This window comes from Coptis chinensis, chromosome 5 (assembly GCF_015680905.1).
Source record: "Coptis chinensis isolate HL-2020 chromosome 5, ASM1568090v1, whole genome shotgun sequence".
Classification (NCBI taxonomy): domain Eukaryota; kingdom Viridiplantae; phylum Streptophyta; class Magnoliopsida; order Ranunculales; family Ranunculaceae; genus Coptis; species Coptis chinensis.
Window position 1 is genome coordinate 67,858,733 of NC_141460.1, and position 20,021 is coordinate 67,878,753.

General features: G+C 37.1%; 1 protein-coding gene and 1 long non-coding RNA gene across 2 annotated transcripts; one reads left to right on the forward strand and one right to left on the reverse strand.

Annotated features, from left to right (window-relative positions):
- Window positions 1-363: 363 nt before the first annotated feature.
- Window positions 364-2,593, forward strand: LOC147498511 (uncharacterized). The gene is made up of 2 exons (XR_015195509.1): window positions 364-732; window positions 1,622-2,593. It is a non-coding gene; the product is annotated as an uncharacterized LOC147498511 (long non-coding RNA).
- Window positions 2,128-7,556, reverse strand: LOC147498512 (uncharacterized). The gene is made up of 3 exons (XM_086560482.1): window positions 7,367-7,556; window positions 3,531-3,646; window positions 2,128-2,758 (listed from the first exon to the last, which is right to left on the reverse strand). Exons 1-3 carry the CDS (start codon window positions 7,472-7,474, stop codon window positions 2,485-2,487), a joined length of 498 nt encoding a protein of 165 aa, XP_086416608.1. The 5' UTR covers window positions 7,475-7,556; the 3' UTR covers window positions 2,128-2,484.
- Window positions 7,557-20,021: the final 12,465 nt, after the last annotated feature.

Below are 20,021 nucleotides of genomic sequence, written 5' to 3' on the forward strand. Positions count from 1 at the left end.
TTAATAAAATATTTTAAAAGATTATCTTTTTTAGTCATAATTCTAGGACCCGTTTGTTTTGTGGTTAGTGTGGGTGCTATTGGCGTAAAATCAGCAGTGTACACTATGGGAAATACAAGGAAAGATGTTCTATCAGAGTCTCAGTTGCAACCAGTTGCAACAATGTTTGAACTAGTGAATATTCTTTCAGGCCATCTTCTCCTCGATAGTTTGTTGTGAAATTGTTCCAATAGCAGTTACCTTGAGAAGCTCAACAGGGAACTCACTTCTTGCTGCAACAGCATGCATCAAGACTATCCACTGCATCCATGTCCTAACGCTGAGGTCAATTAAACATACCCTTTTGCCTAGCCTATATTTTCCATAATGGCTTGAGCTCCTGCAGTTTGCAGCATTTGGGAGAAGGGAAGTCCTTGGGTATTATCCCAAAATTTATGGGTTAAGACTCATCACTGCTTCTTCAATATATCTACATCTTGTAATCTTTGGTTGAAGTGTGTTCTCCCAGTTTCTCGATCAATCCTCTCTTGAAGAGCTTCAGAAAACAACTCTCTGAACAGGATTACCAATGTTAGATGCCAAAGTATGTAGTAACATTGTGAGAGCAATTTGCTGGCTCGCTCGAATTGCTTGCTACCAACTCTACAGCTGCTAAAAGAAAATGGACGAGCTCCATCCACATATTTGATTTCTTTGCTAGCGGGACCAAAAGGAGCACAACAGTACAAAAGGGTATATTAAGCTTGTGCTCTGCTCATTTGACCTCCTTAATTAACTTCTACTGTAGTTGCTCAGCGATGCTGGCCGGAGATATTCCTGTGGCTTTTCCTTCTTAGAGGTGGCTTCAAAAGAAGGCCCTGTGCTATGTAGACCATTACATATTACACAAATAATTGGAGTGTAATAGAATGGCGTACTACAGTGTATAGGTATTGCGCCGGGTGCTTCTCCAAGATATATATGTGAATAGTTTCATGCTGACAAACTCTTTGCTGAACTAGGATTTAGTCTCACATGGGAGAGCAGCTGCAAGGGATGCAGACCGAAATATAAAATCATATCATAAACAACGCGAAACACAGTGGCGAGGATCACGAAGGTCCATATATGGGATGGCCTAGGTTATTGACCTTCATTGCACTTAGGAGGGGCGATCGCCTAACAGCCCACTATATCTCTAAGTGGGATAGTCCACGTCATAAGTGTAATGTGAAATAGTTCTTCTTTCATACGTACTTCTGATTTCTGAAACACTCTCGCCAACCGAGTATAGGAGACTTAAACTAACACGTGCGGTAATCCTGGTACTAGGTTACTATTACGTGTGTTTGCTCATTTTTATCAACCTATCATTAGGCAGCTCATCTCCCCTATACATCAACTTTTAAATATATACCAAGGATATTACTATACTAAATAATATCCAGACTTCATTTTTATCATTTTCATGTTAGGTTGGCTTCCCTGGCTTGAACCGGGTCACTGACTGCTAACTGTTTTTCAGTTTGTCCCTGTTAAATATTCTTGATCATTGTTGTTCAGAAGTTGCAGTAGCCAATTTTCACCAAAAATTGATTCCCATTATGATATTGCTGAACTTTGATGTGTTGCCGGTCAATAGGGACACAGTGAAGCTCAATTAAAGGAGTTCTTGGAGAAATACGGAGTGCAGAATGTTTAGCAGATCCATCCGAACACATTCCACATTCGTTCCATTGATGCCTGATCCGTGGGGAAAACATACAACAGTTGTGATTTATATCCCGTAACAAAGAGATTGGACATCATCTGAAATGTCAGTAGTTGGACATGGTACATGGTACCGTCACAAAGGGAAAACACTCGTTACTGCATGATATACATCAGCTGCGTCTGAAATCTATAAGGCTGGGAAAAGAGCTAGCTTGTTTTGCCTCGAAATGGGAAGTCATTAGATGTGCACTACAATGCCTTCGGTCAAGCACCAAGTCTGCTTCACTCGGCCTACTCCCAGGGATCCATGTTCCATGTCTCGTGTTGCCATGACGCCATGGACTGATGATCACCATCTGATTATCTTTGTAAAGGATTTCTGATCCTCCTTTGATGGGCCCACACATTGAGGTCAGGTGTATGAATAATTGAATATTATAAAGACAAACCCTGAACCCATTTTATTACTAATAATAATGGATTAAAAGTTGGTACAATTCATCATCCATTTCGACCCACATTTACCTCACTACAATACTACCTGGTGGGCAAAGTGAAGGAGATTTACTTAACAATACAGCAACCGGATCAGATTTGAAAATCGTCTCTTATGTTCTTCAGTTATTAAGACCACTTCTGTTTCCTGGACAGTAATCACCTTTAACCACAATATTTGACATAGAGCAATCCTTTGACATAAGTAGCACAAGATGCAAGATGAGCATAGCACGATTAGTCAAGGCTTCACAAGATGATGCCATCCTTCAACTTTCAAAGGGGCATTACCACAGTTTAAGGAATTGCAGGACAGGTAGATCCATCAGAAACTTCACTTGTCCCTCCTTGTAGTGTAGTGTAGCTCCTTTTCTTCGAGGAAGTTTCTGAATTACCCTGTTGTCTCTCTTTACCTGGTTGGGCATCACCAAGTGCCACAGGGAAAGGAGGTTCCAGCCCACTTAATTGATAAAAAACTCTCTCCACAGTTTCACTTATTTCTTTCCCTAACCCATCATCTTCCACAGTTAGCTCCCAAAATGATTTGGAAGCCTTTTCAAGCACTGGAGTCCTGCATGATGCAAAGAGATATGATTGAACTACATGAAACCTCAATTTGACAGAATTTTGCAGTAATATAAATTTAGAGAAATTGCGGCCTTACTGTATGCTTGAGCACGTTTCAGCTTGAGCATTAATCATAACCTCATAACTATATCCATCAGTTCTCTATTGGACCCTTTGCCCATTACAACATTTTCTGTTTTCCGAAAAAATACTTGGAGATTGTTTAACATAGATAGTAACGATCACACCAATTTCTGCAAAGAATTTGCTATATGGGCATCTCAAACATTAGCTCTGAACTTATTAATTATTTATACATCTTGTGGATTTATGGAAACGCTAGGATCCAGTATAATGCTCCCTTGGTGTCATTTCTTGCTAACTTGGTCAACAAGAGAACTGGCCTACTGGTCAATTTTTGGGAGGTTGGGCCCAAGGTCTTGGGTTTGATTCCCACCTTCACTGCAGAAAAGGGTACTTCCCAATGCCCCGCCCGTAGCGCTTGACAGATATTGCCGGCTTTAAGGAATAAAGTATTAAATGTCACATAATCTTATATATAATGAGAATACTTGAGGGTACCCGAAAGTTTCACCCACGAAATTTTCGGGTTTAACTACTTGCAAGGGTGAATACTTAATTGGATTATTCCTAGGCACTAAACCATCTAAACCACGTACCAACCGTTTCGACCCTGGAAACCTACCTGTGAAACAGATGCATCTCTAACTCTTGTTGGAGCGCATCAAATAAAAGAAGGGACTGAGACCACTTACTCTAACTCTTGTCGGAGGGCATCAAACAGTTCTCTCTTAGTTTGTTTCTCAGCACCAGGGGTGTTAAGAACCTTACTCTGCTCCACCATTGTAATAGTGTTTTTCTTCAGCTCCTCCTATAAGCCACAAAGATCACACAAAATTAGAACAAGCATCTGCATTTATGGCTTTATCTAAGGCTATAGGTCCCAAAACACTGGTCAAAGTTTGCTCATGTGGGTGTTAATCTATCTCTAACACTAATAACATGCCATAGAGGATTCTATAGCCTTTCTAAACATGCTCGATGAAATCAACTTACACTAGTAAAAACATTTCTATCCAAGAATATTAGGAAGAGAAAAGGAATACAATTCGACTTCACGCTGTACACCAAGCTTTCTAGAGATACGGACACCTCATGTCTCTAGCAGTTCCTATAAGCATAACTCTCACTACATGTGCCAAGGAACCTACACACGATTTTCTGGTTGCGACAAAAATGTCCTAAACATGATCTCCACAATCATATCCTACTATCAATTTAGTGCAAGAACTGAAAACTGACACTCCTGTATTGCCAGCGGCATAATTGGAAATGCAGCAGTGAATCATTTTCCACATCTCTGGTAATGTTGGAAACTGAAGTATCAAACTTCTGTATTTCCAGCGGCATAATTGGAAATGCAGTGGTGAGTCAGTTACAACGTCTGTGCCTCATGTGGTTATGTTGGAAACCGAAGTATCAATATCAAACTTCTAAATTACCAAAGGAACAATTGGAAATGCAGTGGGAAATCATTTTCAACATCTGTGGTTATGTAAACTACAAACAACTCTGAAACTCCAAACGATAACATAGTGAGGATAAGTACATAAATAACTGCCTGGAATAGAACACAATCATGCAATCGGTACATAATCGACCGAATGTTAAACCCATTGGCAGATAGTCTGCCAATAGATATGAGTTAAGGCACTCCTCAACCAAAATGCAATTACATTTGATTAGCCGTATTTTGATTATCAGTTTTTATTGAAGCTGGCATACTTCACATCCACATTTTCGGTTTTGAAGAGTTCTCAATGCTTTTTCATTCTGACACAGAATTAATTCAATGAGTAAACTACGACATAATTCATCTTAATTAACTACAAATATCAATAATGGACTACAATCACATTATAACAACCAATTCAATGAGCTGAATATCGTACACAATTTCATACTAACAAAAATCAACAAACAGTTTAATTTCTTTCGAACCGAGTGCCCAATTGCTCGAAACGACCTAACAAACATCTCATCGACTTGAAGCAATCCCAATTAATATTATTGAACCAAAGTGAACAATTTTCAGTATTGACAAAAAATTTACATTAGCTTCGAGCTTATTGATTATTTCAATCGGGTGATATCAATTAGAACAGGCCTCAAGTTTTAACATTAAAATCTTATTCTAAAGGTCCCCAATATGCCCCAATATGAAAAGATTAGGAAAACAGCATGTTCTTGTGTCTACTTTCTGTTAATTCTTGGCATCTCAGTTGACCAAAGGCACAGAGGTGCCAAAATGGAAAACGACTCAGTGCGGCTAATTTTCAACTGTAGGTGATAATATACTGGTCTTGACATCTCAATTGAATACTTGACCAAAGACACAGGAAGCAAAGTGGCAGCGGAATGGTGTGACATGCTGCTCAGGTTTCCAAGACAGCTGAACTCTGATCTGCATAAGCTGGTGGTGAACCTAACTCCCTTTCCAACACTCCATTTATTTATGGTGGGGTTTTGCTCCACTTTACATCCCATGGATCCCAGTAGTACAACTCGCTTACTGTCCCAGAGCTAAGTCAATGGACGTGGGATTCAAAGAATACGATGTGTGCAGCAGATCGGTCATTATCTCATAGCCTAAGCCATGTTCAGGAGTAACGAGGCACCAAGGAGGTGGATGAGCAGAACAAGAACTCATAATACTCAGTGGAGTGGATCTCCAACAATGTGAAGTCAAGCGTCTGAGACACCCCACCCATGGGGCTGAAGATGGCATCCATGTTCGTGGGCAGTTCAACTTTGATTTGGGAAGATGGTCAGGATGGGTAATTTATCTATGTTTAGGAGAATGGGTTTTTTGCACTGGAACTCCAGAGTAGGGATGGATGAAATGGAATTTACCGGGGCTCAGAGAAACATAAACGACTTGGTGACTGAGTTCCAGCAGTACCAGGATGTAATTGTTGAGGATGAAGAGGAGGGTCAGTATGAGGAAAGAGTTAAACACAACTATGAGGCCTAAATGAAGTAACACAGTGAGAACCAACTATTTCAGAATTGGAAGCAATGAGGAATTATATTGTTATATTGTCGAGGTGCAAGACTTTTCATTTGTGTTAATTGCTATAGGCCTTGCTTTAGTAGTGCTGTGTGTTAAATTCATATCCTCACATCACATGAGTTCGAGAACCCAAAACTTGACAATTTTGTGTTGCCAACGGCATAATTGAACATAGAGTGGTGAATCAATTTGAAAGTCATTTATCATAAAAGCCTATTTTCTAATTAAACGCCTCAAAACAATCAGGTCAATTCCCTGTCATCTTCAATTATGCCACCAAATTCATATTATTATAGGCTTATAACTAACAAACAACAATTGAAACTAACTAAAGTCAATAAACAATTGTATTAAAGTCAAACCTGGTGCAAATGATCGAAATATGTTAACAAATTCATATTAGTCATAATATGTATAATTGAATCAAAATTGCATATGTTGCCTTTCAAAGGTAGGGTAGTACTTATTAAAGCCGTTTTGGATAGCATCCCTATCTATAACATGTCCATTTATAAGAGACCATCCTAACTTATTAAATACGCTAAAAAAACCATGAGAACCTTTTATGGACTGTGGATCCTACAAAGTCAAGAGACACTACTGTGATATGGGAAAAAGTTTGCAACCCTTTCTCTGAAAGAGGGTTGCGTATTAGAAGGCTAAGAGACATCAACACTTCAATGCATGTGAAGCTTTCATCGACAACTTTAACTGAAGAAGCTGATTTTGGGAAATTCATGAACGGTTAAGTGCATGACCACGGATGGTGAGATTATTCAGTACTACAAGATCTCTCATCTGGACCGGGATCAAAGAAGCAATATCTGAAGTTAATTCTAGAAGCCAATGGGTAATCCGCAATGGTGAAAAGGTCGACTTATGGAGAGACAACTGGCTGTGTTCCACCTCTGTACAAACAATCCTATATCCATCTGTTCAGGACCTTAAGGGCCACAAGGATAAGGTGGTTCCATGGACGCAATAACTCGTGATCCTCGCCTATTCCATTTCACCAAATTTTTTTCATTCAAAGGGTCTGCATATCAATAAGGTACACAGAGGTGCTCCCGAAAGTGTGGTCCCCTGATCTTAAAGGTAAGTCTAAGATTTCAACTCGATCAAAAAAAAAAAAAAAAGTCAATCCCATCAGCTGGCACAGATATGTTTGGTATTCATATATTCATCCCAGACACACAGCAACTACTTGAAAATTACTTTTAAGAGTTGTGCAAGTACGGACGATCTTACTTAGAGAAAACAGATTCAAACTTTCAGGTTCTGTAAAGCTAAGACGCAATCATATTTCAAACAACATTATCTTTTATACGTTATAGAGAGGCCATAAATGGTGTCCCTATAAAAGCTCATATTTAGTATCTGATTGGACTACAAGTTGTCTATTCTTATGGGGCAATCATGACATGAGTTCTAAAACTCGAAACACAACAACTTTCTACAAATATGATTGCATTAATTCGAAACAATTAAACTATGAAATTGAATATAGTATAAACTTACATTGGCTTTGAGCTGATTGATGATTTTCAAACGAATAGCATCAATTGTACCATCGTTCATTAGTGATTCTAAAACATCTTCGGGGGTAATCACTGAAGAAGAACCCATTGCTTTTCTAATTTCTGATTTACCCTTACTGTTGCTTATTGGATTGTGCACGTGTCATACGTTCCGCTTTCGAAGCAAAATGGGCTTAGTTTTTAGAAAGCCCATCACAACTCCCAGCTTTCTCAGCCCACCGCCAAACTAAGTACTGTAGTTGATTCAGTATAAATACGTATTTACATATATCTTTTTTATTTTCCTGAAATCTTTCTTTTAAATAATAATTTGAAATTAGTAAGTTTTCAAAAGAAAAACACAGCACGCTACAACAACAAAAAAACGATTTTTGAAATTAAAAGAATACAAATAGAGGAAAAAAAAAAGTTAAACCCACAAAGACAGAGAAAGGGAAAGAGTGCTAAAGTACGGGTTGATTTCATTTTTTCATAGTTAAAAAGACAAAAAAAAAATATGGTTACCTAAAATTAAGAAAAAAACTACGAGAAGGATTGTAGCAAATTGGATAGATTTTGTTGACACATATATGACTGTTTCCGAGCCTCCTCTTCTCCCATGTTCGATTTGTACTCCTTTACCGAGGGGCGGCTCTGAGATTGTGGGGGCTTAGGCGAGTTTTTAAAATCGGGCTTTTGTAAAACTCAAAATATCTAGTAAAAAATCATATGCATATTGTTTATAAATAATAACTAATTTTAAGGTTCTCTTAACATCAAAATGTGAGTGATCTACTGGTTAGAACCTTACACTTTGTTCATTTCAGCCCAAGTTTGACTTTGGATAAAGACATTTTACACAAAACTAGACCTACCTATATTGCTTACCCCTCAGAGCCGGCCCTGCCTTTACCATCTGTGGAAGTCCCCCACCTCCACAATCTCACTCAAAGATTATCATTTTTTTTTAAGAGAACACACCTTGAAATTTCTCATCCACTATCTATAGCCTCAAGTCACCCCACTCAATGCACGTGCTCTGCCACGTGAGTAAGAGATGAAAAAAGCCTAGCCAGGACATGCTTAGTTTCTGAAGTTCTTTTATGAACTTATGTCAGTGTTCTACTACTAATGTTCACAGTAGCTGCTAAATTGGCAACCTAAAAACAAATTAGATAATAATAAAAAAAAAAAAATTTCTGAAAATGCAAGAGTGATATTTCTTTTGATAACAAACATCTCAATGCATGTGCAAAATTCTAAACTCTCAACAGTGGAAAATTTTATTACATATACAAAAACATTTACATTGTAGAAATTTATAGTCGCTCCACAACACTGGCTTCAATCTTTCCTCAATTTGCTTTATCTGATCTTTTCTAATTTGAAGGTTGTAAGCTCAATATTAATATGCACTTGAGTAGTTTTGGTCTCAAGTGATCCCATTCAATGCATCATAAACAGCTAATGTTGGGTTACATACTTCTAGCCTTTACTGAGTGTTCATTCAGGTAAAATGTATTGGCCTCTGAAGAAGGTGCTTCCACACTGAACGCATATGCACCAAGTGTGAGGATTAGCAGTCTTACAAAAACGAAAAATAATATATTGATAACACACATGGGAGTATTGACATACAAATTTAAGGAGGATGGGAAGACAGATTGTACTGACAGATCTTCAATTGGGTTTCACGATGCCATGAAGCTCCCATCTTCCAAGTCCAGCCAATATGAATACCTACAAAAGAATACCCAACAGACACTTCAATAGTATAGGGTTCTTTGACTTATCTGAAACAATAGGTTTTCTGCACACAACATAGTACTTAAGAAAGATATTTGCATCACTTATTTAGTTATTTGGCCTTTTACCAAAGTCTATGCTAGAAAAGCAATACCAAGTTACCAACCCCAAAGTGAGCTTGCAGGCTCGCTCAAATATCTCCTAGTTTCCTTAGTAAAACGTCATCAGTTTTTGTTTAATGTACTCAAGTGAATGTCTGTGCCAATGACATGTCAGATTCATTCAATACAATAACATGAACTCATATCAGGTTCTGCATGCTTTCTCTAGATTGAAGTTATACACATAAAACCATTTCAATTTAATCAAGTGAGATAAAAACCCCTCATGGATTTGTATTTTATATGACAATAAATCCCCATAGAACCATTAAGTATTATGGCAGTACTTTTGTGTTGTCAATATATGGGTGTTTTTGTTCTCACTATATGATCAAGCTTTTTACACACATAGATCGCAAAAAAGAAATCTATATAGTATAAGCTAATATATTACTTGCATATGCCACAGATGAAAATAACATAATAAACAATACATTTTATTCTAGAAGTGTACATGCTACAAATGAAGTTAACACAGCCAACAATAGCAATTCAAATAATATAGATGCCTAACCTCTTCCCAGGACTCTCTCGTAGCTTCAAGCAAAGTAGTGTTGCATGTCTTCAATTCTATTGGGGAACCAGATCAAAGAAATTGAAGTTGCCTCCTCCCAGTTCCTGTTATGTTCCATACCTGCTGCAATTCATTTTCATTAGCTGATTCACATCTACTGCAGTGTGAGAAACAATGTGCCGCACAGCTTCATGAAAAAGTAGGTTATCTGGTTCCCATTGTACCATTGTACACCAATATAAATGTGTTCAACTTCCAATACACAACAAAAGAAAAAGCTTCATATGCTCTTTCACCTCTGGGACATCCCATATCATTGATGCAATATCTGACATTTAAACACCCACTCAGTTAATCACACAAAGCAACTCTTCCACATCCCATATCATTGATGCAATATCTGACATTTAAACACCCACTCAGTTAATCACACAAAGCAACTCTTCCACATTTCTTTCCATAAAGATAGCACACCTGCAAGTCGTTGAATGCCAATCATAACATAAATATCATATATTGCATCAATTCATTTGGTTTTTTGAACCTATGCTTCGACTATCGCCACAGAGTTAAACAATACATATAAAGATAGTAAAGCTTGATAAGAATTTTCCGAATACCTTTTTCAATTGGGTAAACGGTTTTCTTGCAAGCAACACACTTATCTTGAGTTCCACTGAACATATTTGAAACTTAGCTATTGGCATGGCCCTATGCAATTCAATCCACAACCATAAACAACTTAAAAAGTGTTGTACGTACAAAGAATTTGCATGAACTCAAAAATATGTTTAACGTTTGCATATAGCTTTTTATATATAGGATAATGGGTAATTCAAGGGATAAATCTTGTAATTTAGTACCTCATCAATAGATTTGTCAACTTTAACAGCTCTAAGAGCACCTACAAAAAGTGAGAAAGGAAATGAGCAGTGATGAGATGAAACTAATAAGTAATAACATCATATTCAACGAATTGAGTACCACACACTTTCAAACTTTTGTCCAAACTTTGATTCCAGTCCTCTTAAAGAGTTGATCAAAGTGAGGCTTGCAGTACATAACCCCCTCAAAGGAAGAGTAGTTATTGAGCTACAAATGAACACCAATTATTAGGGAAGAGAAACTCTGACTCAAGGACTGAAATGATAGGCGATGGAAGAAAGAATATGACTTCTGCCTTGTTCATCCTTCCAAATCAGCATCCAATTCACAGACTGGATCAAGAACAAGAGATGGTGTCTGATAGCCCCCACCTGACCTCGCCTATTTTTTTGTATGTAGATGAGATGGTATATGGATAATGTAGATAGATAATGGTCGTTGAACAAAATAGAAGTGTATAAAAACCTAATTATCCCTCAATAATTAAAGGATGAGTAGGGTATCGTTTCACTTTTAAGTGTATGTTTATATGAATGACAGGACTGGAAAAGGGGTTAAGGGATTAAAAACTATGATTGTAGATATTTTAGATTCTAATGATAAACTAAACTAAACTAAATTAAACTAAACTAAACTATTGAGAATTTATAAGAGACGGAATTCAAGATATTAGAATCCACCAATACTTTTTATCTATGACCTTCTGCTTCATGGTTGTTCTCACAAGTAGACTACAATTAGGCAATCGAGCGAGTGCCGATGCCCTCTTGGATGAAACATCGTTAACGAATAACTCTACTTAAGGTTGTTCCTATATTCATGTTACTAGTATCTTATTTCCTTTTATGTGAGTTTGGGCAGCTATTCAATGAATCACCATCTAAGGCAAACACAAGGAATACTTCCTTTACTCTAAAATACTACACAACTAGAAGAAAAGTAGATAATAATAGTATAATATTCAATTACAATAAATAAAATCCTATTATAGCATTATATTCAATTGCAATAAATAAAAGCATGTCACTAGCAAATATTCAATTGCAATAAATAAAATCCTAAACTAGCATGATATTCGATTGAAATAAATAAAAACCTTAATCTATACTTCCATCCCCTGGTCTGGGCAATGGAACTAATAACTAAAAACATAAAGAACTAACCTGATTGAAGAACACCGTGAACCAAAAGAATCATTGAACCTTAAGCACCGGCTTCATCTTCTCCCTTGAAGGAGAAGATTAGCCTTCCATAAAGAAGGAAGAACACGAAGAATGAGAAGAAGAAGAGTCGAAGAACATAAAATTAGAAAGACTAATTTATTAAGACTCAGCTAGTTAAAACCGATCTTTTATTATTAATCTCTCTCTGTCTCAAGTTCTGGAGATAAGAGTATAAGTGAATTGGCAAATTACATGAGGCACTTAGGTCCTCTATTTATAGAGGTTACAATGAGCTCTAGAAGCATTCCAAACTGTCATTTGTTTTCTAATACAAATAGACTTCTTTCAGAGTCCAATTTCATCTCCAAAACTGAGAAGAAATTGGCTACAGTGTCGATCCATGCGTCTGGATGCACTATTCATGCATCTCAGACGCGATCAATGCGTCTAGACGCTCGATCCATGCGTCCCAGACGCGTTAGCCGATTTTGTCTCTTCTGTGGGCTTTGGTCTAAGCAACGAATCCTTTGGCCTTGGGCTTCCAAATAGGCTTTAAAATAGGTCCAAGTTGCTTCTTTAATAGCTCCAATTCCTTGGCCTTCTCCATGATTGTCCACGGGCTTCCCATGTGATCCTTAATGCTCCGAATTGCTCCGTTTTACCCATTTTTCTCTAATATTCTTCAAAACTCTCTCTTTGACCTGTAGAATCATAAAACACAACTTACAAACACTATTAGTCCACTAAGATAGTTGAACAAGAGGTATAATCGAGGGTTAAATTGCACTTTTTGAGCACTTATCACCACCTCCACTTGCGCTAGGGAGATGGTTTAGTGTTTTTCGAATAAGATCCATCCATTTTCTGGCCGGCGCATTGTCTTCTAATCCCAAAACACTTCCAGCATTCAAAGGAACAATTTCCTGAAATCTAGAAAAAGGATGACTTCTTTAAGCCTTGTGCTTATTGCAAGGATGAAGAAATTGCATGATAAAACAAAATTGAATAATAAAAAACATACCCTAGAACATAAATATATGCTGGAGGTGAAGTATGAAGCCAATCTTCAAGGTTTAAATAATTTGGTGGAGACTTTCCACCCACATTCCATGTAACAACAAATATACTACAATCCCCCCAAAAAAACAAAAGGTAATTAAAAAAAATCTCCAAAACTAAACAAAATCAGATTTAAAGAAGAATATAATATACCTATAATTATGTACATCTATAGCTTGAGTTGCATCTGGTTCAATATTCCCTCGACGAACTCGATCAGAGGTGCCCTTGTTATATCTTTCTGTACAACAAAGGAATTAGAGAAACAAAGTTTAAAAATCAAAGGGAAAGAAATCACAAGTCTTTTATACATGTTTTATAATGTGCATGTAGTCCAAATCAATTTCAATGCTAGTATAATTTTACCTGTTATACTTTTCTTGACTGTGCATGTTTCCACCCCAGTGTAGCTGTTCCTCCATTCTCCACCTCCACCTCCACCTAAAAAATAAAATTACATCAAATTGTTAAAGCCATGATTACAATCACATAGAATGCACCTAATCCCACATTTCTTAGTGCTACCATAATCATAAACAAATAAAAGAATTCTAATGGAATTACCTCTGTAACCTTAAATCAAGTCTTCAACCACTACAAAAATAAAAATAAACAAATTTTCTCTCTGAAATGAAGACACTAACCTTCATAAACATCATTTGCATGAAATTCTTCAGAACAAATTAGAGGCACAATGTGCTAAAGAGAAAAGAAACATATAAGAAGAGAACAATGAAGATACAGGTTGGGATAAAAAAAAAATAAAAAAATAAAAAAATCATAAGACTCACATAGTTCTATCAACAAGAACTATGTCCGAGCATAATAAATAGTCTAAGCGGTAATGAAATCAATAATATCAACTATCTATCAAACTCAACACTAAGCAGTATAGAATCTATATCCCAAACTCATCATTAAAATTCATTTTTCTCATGCTACTGATATAGAAACAAAAATATTTTTGTTTTTGAAAACTAATTTTCGAAATTTATTTCTCAAGTACACCCTCCACCAACTTAACATATGCATTGTCCTTAATGTATAGAAATTAAGTAAATGAAATGAATGAGAAAAAGAGAAGATGTTACCATTGATGCCGAATATCAAAATTAATCCAAAAAATAAGAAGATTTCCTTTTACCAAGTTTTTTTTTTTTTTTTTGTTAGGTCTTTTTAAGTCAGATCCCTAAGACTATATATAATGCATTATCAATTTGGAGTGAGGAGATCATATTTTCTTACCCAAATCTGACGAATGTTTGGAGGACGAGGAGGTCTCACCTTGTGGTTTGTCAAAAATACTCCTTGATATGTTGGAAAGATTGCTAGTGAAGTTGCTTCTCTACCTTGAACTATTTCAGGTATGATGATTGTGTGATAGGCCTTGTGGTTCCTCTGTGTAGAAGATTGACGAAAAAATCTTTCTTTCTAACAGGATAATAGTATGATGTGCCCTGATAAGCACCCAAAAGTGTATTATGAAACCCCATTGAGACATATAAATTTGGTTCATTATGTGTTTAATAATTATGAAATAAATGTGTTTTCATACTTTTTGCGGTATTTGCATAAACATGGAAATATTGGTTAAACCCGCAATAAAAGCACGAGGAACGGCGTGATATATGAATTCTCCCAAATCCACGTTGAAGCATCAAACTTCCAAAGCTCCTACCTCTCGAACCAGGCCTCCGAATCGACAAGAAAGTCGCTCGGACAATCGCAGGCGATGAACTCTACGATAGGCGGAAGTTGTAAACCGCCCAAAATACCGGACTGCCACTGGACTACACATGGACCCACTATGTGGGGCTACAAGATTGGATGAGTCATCAATCATGGAGCATGTCAAGACAAAGATAACAAATTATTGGTGCAAAGTTGACACCTTGCATGTAATAAATTAGATTAGGTGTTAATAGTGAGAAAAAGACAAGGTGTCACTTTGTTTTAATGTGGTAGATAAAAATGAATCAATGTGGTTTGATAATTCACGTGGGAGGAAATGAGATTTCTCTCAAATGGAGAAGAAATTAGACAAAGGTGGGGGACACTCCATTTACTCCCTTGACTTATTTTCCACCCATGGCATTATTTTAGTTCCTTAGTGAAAATGAGAAGTGAAGTTTTTATTTTTTTTGCAAAAAGCTTGTAATAGTTTTAATGGAGGAACACTTGTTCTTCTAGTTCTTCTAGAAATATATAAGTGAGTTTGGTTGTGGATTCTCTCTCTCTCTCTCTCTCTCTCTTTCTCTTTTGAGTTTTTAGTAGTTCATAAGTCCTTGTCCCAAGGATCATGAGCTAACTTCCCTTTTGGGGAGTTAATCCAACTCATGTGAGGGAAAAACATTGGTTGTGAGTTTGGTAGGTTTTTAGGATAAACAACTAACACTACATCCTATCCCAAAATGATAGTTGGTGTAGTGTCTAGTTAGAAATCAAACAATGAGCTTAGAGATAAGTCATTGTTTGGTTTCACTTGCTAGCATGTATGAGCTCTTAAGTGAGCCATGCATGCTAGGGATCAATTATATTTTTCCGTTAGGGACTTGTCTATGAGTTTAGGAAGAATAAAACCTATTTCAAATCAACACTAATGGTAGCTCACATGAGGAGGATTAACTCTCCAACTTCTCTTCCAAATTTCTATTTTTAGTATCAAGTGCATGTTTTCAACTTAATGTTTTCTTAATGTTTAAGTAAGAATGATAAAAATCTAACATTTATAATAGACCCTTACTCCTTAGTTCCCTTATTGTAACATCCAATTTGTAGTTGTTCTATACTTTAGGTAGTTCGAATCCTTATTCTAACTCTACTCAACGAAGATCGTGAGTAAGGAACCTTGATTGCTTTTTCACCAATTTAGAGAGTTCAAAACTCTAAGTAGTGTCCAAGCGAATATCAAATGGCGCCGCTGCTGTTCTAAAGCCATAGAACTTGTGCTAAAGATCGGAAGTTGCATCAAGGGGGAACCCCATTCTCTTTCTTCCTTTACGTTTCATTTGCGTTTACGTTTTTTTTGTTTTTTTTTTCGTATTTTTTGCCTCGTAAACAACCTGTTCGCTAAAAAAAAATTTCGTTCCACTGCCAGGTTCCAAAAGTTAGGACTGGGAAACATCATTTCAGCAAATTATAAGACTTCTGTGAAAATTTGAAGTCATTCTCGAAACGACCGGCGCGCGGTGGGTGTATTAAGCGTCTTGCCGAGTGGACCCAGCCGTCCTCCGGTGAATTTCTTTCGTTATTGCTCATTTTCAGCCACCAAAGATCTCCTCGATCCACCTTGATCCTTTTCCAGGCCTAAATATTTGTTCTAGTACCGAAAAAGTCGATAATCCTTTTGGGATTAATGGCGTAATTTAATCAAACGTCTGTTTCATATCTTTGGCGAAAACGCGGGAAGCTACAGGTTCCAATTTTGAGTATTATTGTCATTTATTTATATTATTATTAGCATGTTTTTCTGCATGTATGCCATGTATATAGTATTAGGAAATATTTATGGATTATTATTTAAGTTTTAGCCTGGAATTATGCATGAATCAAATTCGTATACCGGTAAATATTTATATACGATTACACGGATATGAATTGCATATGAATGTATATTTACATATTAATGGTACTGTATTGCATGGGTATATGTCTTTCTACGTATAAATGTTGCTTGGTAAATGTTTGAGGTTTCTTTTACGTGATATCGCATTACCCGGTCTTGTATACTAAGTCGATTTTGTCAAGAAAGAGGAGAACATTCCAACCGGGGTTAAAATCTTAGTTGGGTAAGTTGTTTCTAAACCCTACGGGTAAAGTCGCTCTCTATAGGACATTCGCAATCTCAATGAGTATTGTCGAAATCGATTTATTATGCAATACAAGAGTCGATTTTAGTTTAGGTATAAAACTTTGCATGTTTAGTTTTATCATCTCTTCACGATATGTATATCAGATTCGTATGCTAAGGTATTTAGATAATTATGAGTGATTCAAATTAAGCAGCATTCTTTGTTGATATACATTTACGTAATATCGATTTACAAATTAGCGCACATATCATGACATCGATGTATATTTGCATCAGACGTATGGAAATATTTATCGATGACACAAGTTTGCCTATTCAGATAGCTATATCGCATATGCAGTAGAAAGTACCTTCACATGCTACTGCACCTAGTATTGTATGAGTAGATCGTATTTTGTATGTTTGTATTTTAAACCTTGCATAAATCTTAAAAAAAAAAAAAAAATTAAATTAAATTAAAATTAAATACCACCTTTGCATAAATTTTAATTCCATAAATCTTAATCATATTCCAATGGTGTCTAGGAAACTTGAAAGATTGAGGTTACTTAATTAGAACCGCTTGCACGGAAATCCTCCCTCATATCTATCTTGTGACTGGCCATTTGGTTTATGCACACACGTATTCCTAGCTTCATCGCTTCGTTAGCAAGCAGCCTTTTAGGCATATGTTGTTCAACCCTAATGCTTAAGATAATAATAAAATTCGAGTCCTCATAATTCCTTCGTAAGTTAGATCTAATTTTATGCTTGCATGAGATTAAGGTCCGGGTTCCACTAAAGAAATTGAACAAACCTATCGTCGAAAAAATACGATAAGCAATTGCGTAAGTTCTCACATAAAAATAGTTCTTCTTCTCGCTAATTACCTTGATCACAATCCTTCGCCGCCATCAACTTCGTCATTATGGCCGACGATCCTCCACCAGCCAGAGAAGCCCTCTCGATTTCTATATCGCGCGACAGGAAGGACCTTCTTCCCCAGATCAAACTTGAGGACATTGTCGGTGATTTTCGTGATCCCACCAAACGTTTTCAGTTTGTTACCAATATATCATGGTTTGGAGCACGAAAAACCGCATAATCATCTTCGTAGACTTCAACAAAGTGGCAACAACATTTCATCATCCAGCCAGGTCTCTAAGGAACAACTCTTGCTTCGTCGTTTCCATTCACTTTAGCGGAAAAAGCATCAATCGGCTAGCGGGACAACAATCACAATCTATAGACACATGGAATAAACTAGTTCAAGCTTTTCATGCTTCAGTTTTACTTTCGAAGAAAACAACTGAAATGCTTCGAAAATTCAATTCTTTCGTCAAAATCCTCATGAATCCTTTTACGGAAGCATGGAGTCGCTTTTTCTCGATCTTCGTTAGAATGTCCTCACCACCAACTAGAAAAGTCGTCCTTGTTCGCTCATTTTTAATGGTCCGTCTGATCATCAAAAAAGAAACTCTTGATATAATGAACGGAGGTTGCTTCATGGACAAAGGAGCTACTGAAGCTTATACTTTTCTTGAAAAACAAGCGAAAAAAGGTACACACTGGGGTAACACTGAGCCGTCTAGATCATCAAAGGATACTGCTACAAAAGCAACATCTATTTTTGAGGTAAAAGTAGATGCACTTGCAGTTCAAGTAAACGATCAACTACCAAAACTAGTCATGAACGTTGACACCGCTCCTTGTGTCCTTTGTCTTAGTCCTGATCATCCTGATGCATATTGTCCTTTGTTATATGCTTCCCCTACTCAACAAGCGGAGGAGGCATGTGCATTCAACATTCCCAATGCACCGTGGAGACAACATCCGAATTTCGCTTGGCGCCAAAATAACTAACAACGGGGCTCCTCCCGGTTTCGCTAATCAACCGTTCGACCTACCAATAATTTTATTCCATACCGCCAAGGAAATAATCAACAATACCAACAAGGTCAATTTCAAAATAATGCTAATTATCAGACCAACCGCAGCCTTGTTCCAGCTAATCCAAATCCCAACTATAATCAACAACTTCTAAGCAATAATCGAGAACTACTACATTTGCCTGACAACCTGCGCTTAACTATTACGGATAGAACAAATGAGACTTTCTTGGCTTACATGAACCAACGATCTCAAATTTTAACGCCTATCCAACAATCACTTCAAAGAATGGCAAAGAAAAGAGTCGAAAGGCGTGTTTCCTGCACAAAAGCAGTTCCAAACCCTAAACCAAAGAAACACCTTTGAACTCACCAATGCCCCTGGTACAAGCACAACCAACCAAGGTGAGGTGCATGCAATCACTACTTTACGATCTGGAAAAACTGTAGACAATCAGATACGTATGCCAGATGATCAACCAATGGAAAAAGAAGGTTCCAAGGATTCTAGTTCTAATAATGAACTTATGGAAGATTCCCCTGATACAACAAAGTCAACACCTCCGAATGTAGGAAACAAGCAAGTAGACCCCTTCGCTAAATTTCGACCTAAGGCACCGTTTCCTGCACGCTTGGCAAAGAATAAACCTGATGACAATTTTGCTGAAATTCGAGAGACTTTTCAAAATTTAACAATCAACTTACCTTTTCTCGATGCCTTAAAATTATTACCAAAACATGCAAAATTTCTGAAAGATATGTGCACCACAAAAAGAAGAACTAACGTTCCTCAACAAGCGTTCCTCACTGAACAATTTCCCTCCATTACCGAACACAATGGTATTGTAAAATACAAGGACCCTGGTCGACCCGGCGGTTCCATGCACCTTAGGTGACAAATACACGGCCATCGCGCTTATTAGACCTAGGAGCTAAGCGTGAACTTACTTCCATATTATTTATTTAAACAATTAGGTCTTCATGAACTCAAACCTACCACCATGACTCTACAGTTAGCAGATCGTTCCATAAAGTATCCAAAAGGAATTGTGGAAAACGCCCTTGTAAAAGTCCAAGATTTCTTCTATCCCGTAGACTTTGTTATTTTGGATACGAAGTTGCTTGTGATTCCATTCCTATCATTTTAGGGCCCGCGTTTGCTTGCCCGCTAATGCTCTTATTAACCGCCGAGATGGTTCCATGACCATGTCCTTCGAAATCTTTCGGGTCGAGGTGAATGTGTTCAAGTTAATGAAACAAATTCCGTGAGCCCGACATTGATGGTGAAGTCAACAGATTGACAAAGATTCCGCAAGAGTATTTCTCAAACTCTTTTCCTGAGGATGAAGTGTACCAATTTCTTTCCTTTAGCGACTCTGAGTTTGAGGACGATAATTATACAAACGAAGTCAATGAGTTATTAGAGTCAGTACCATTAATTGACCCTAC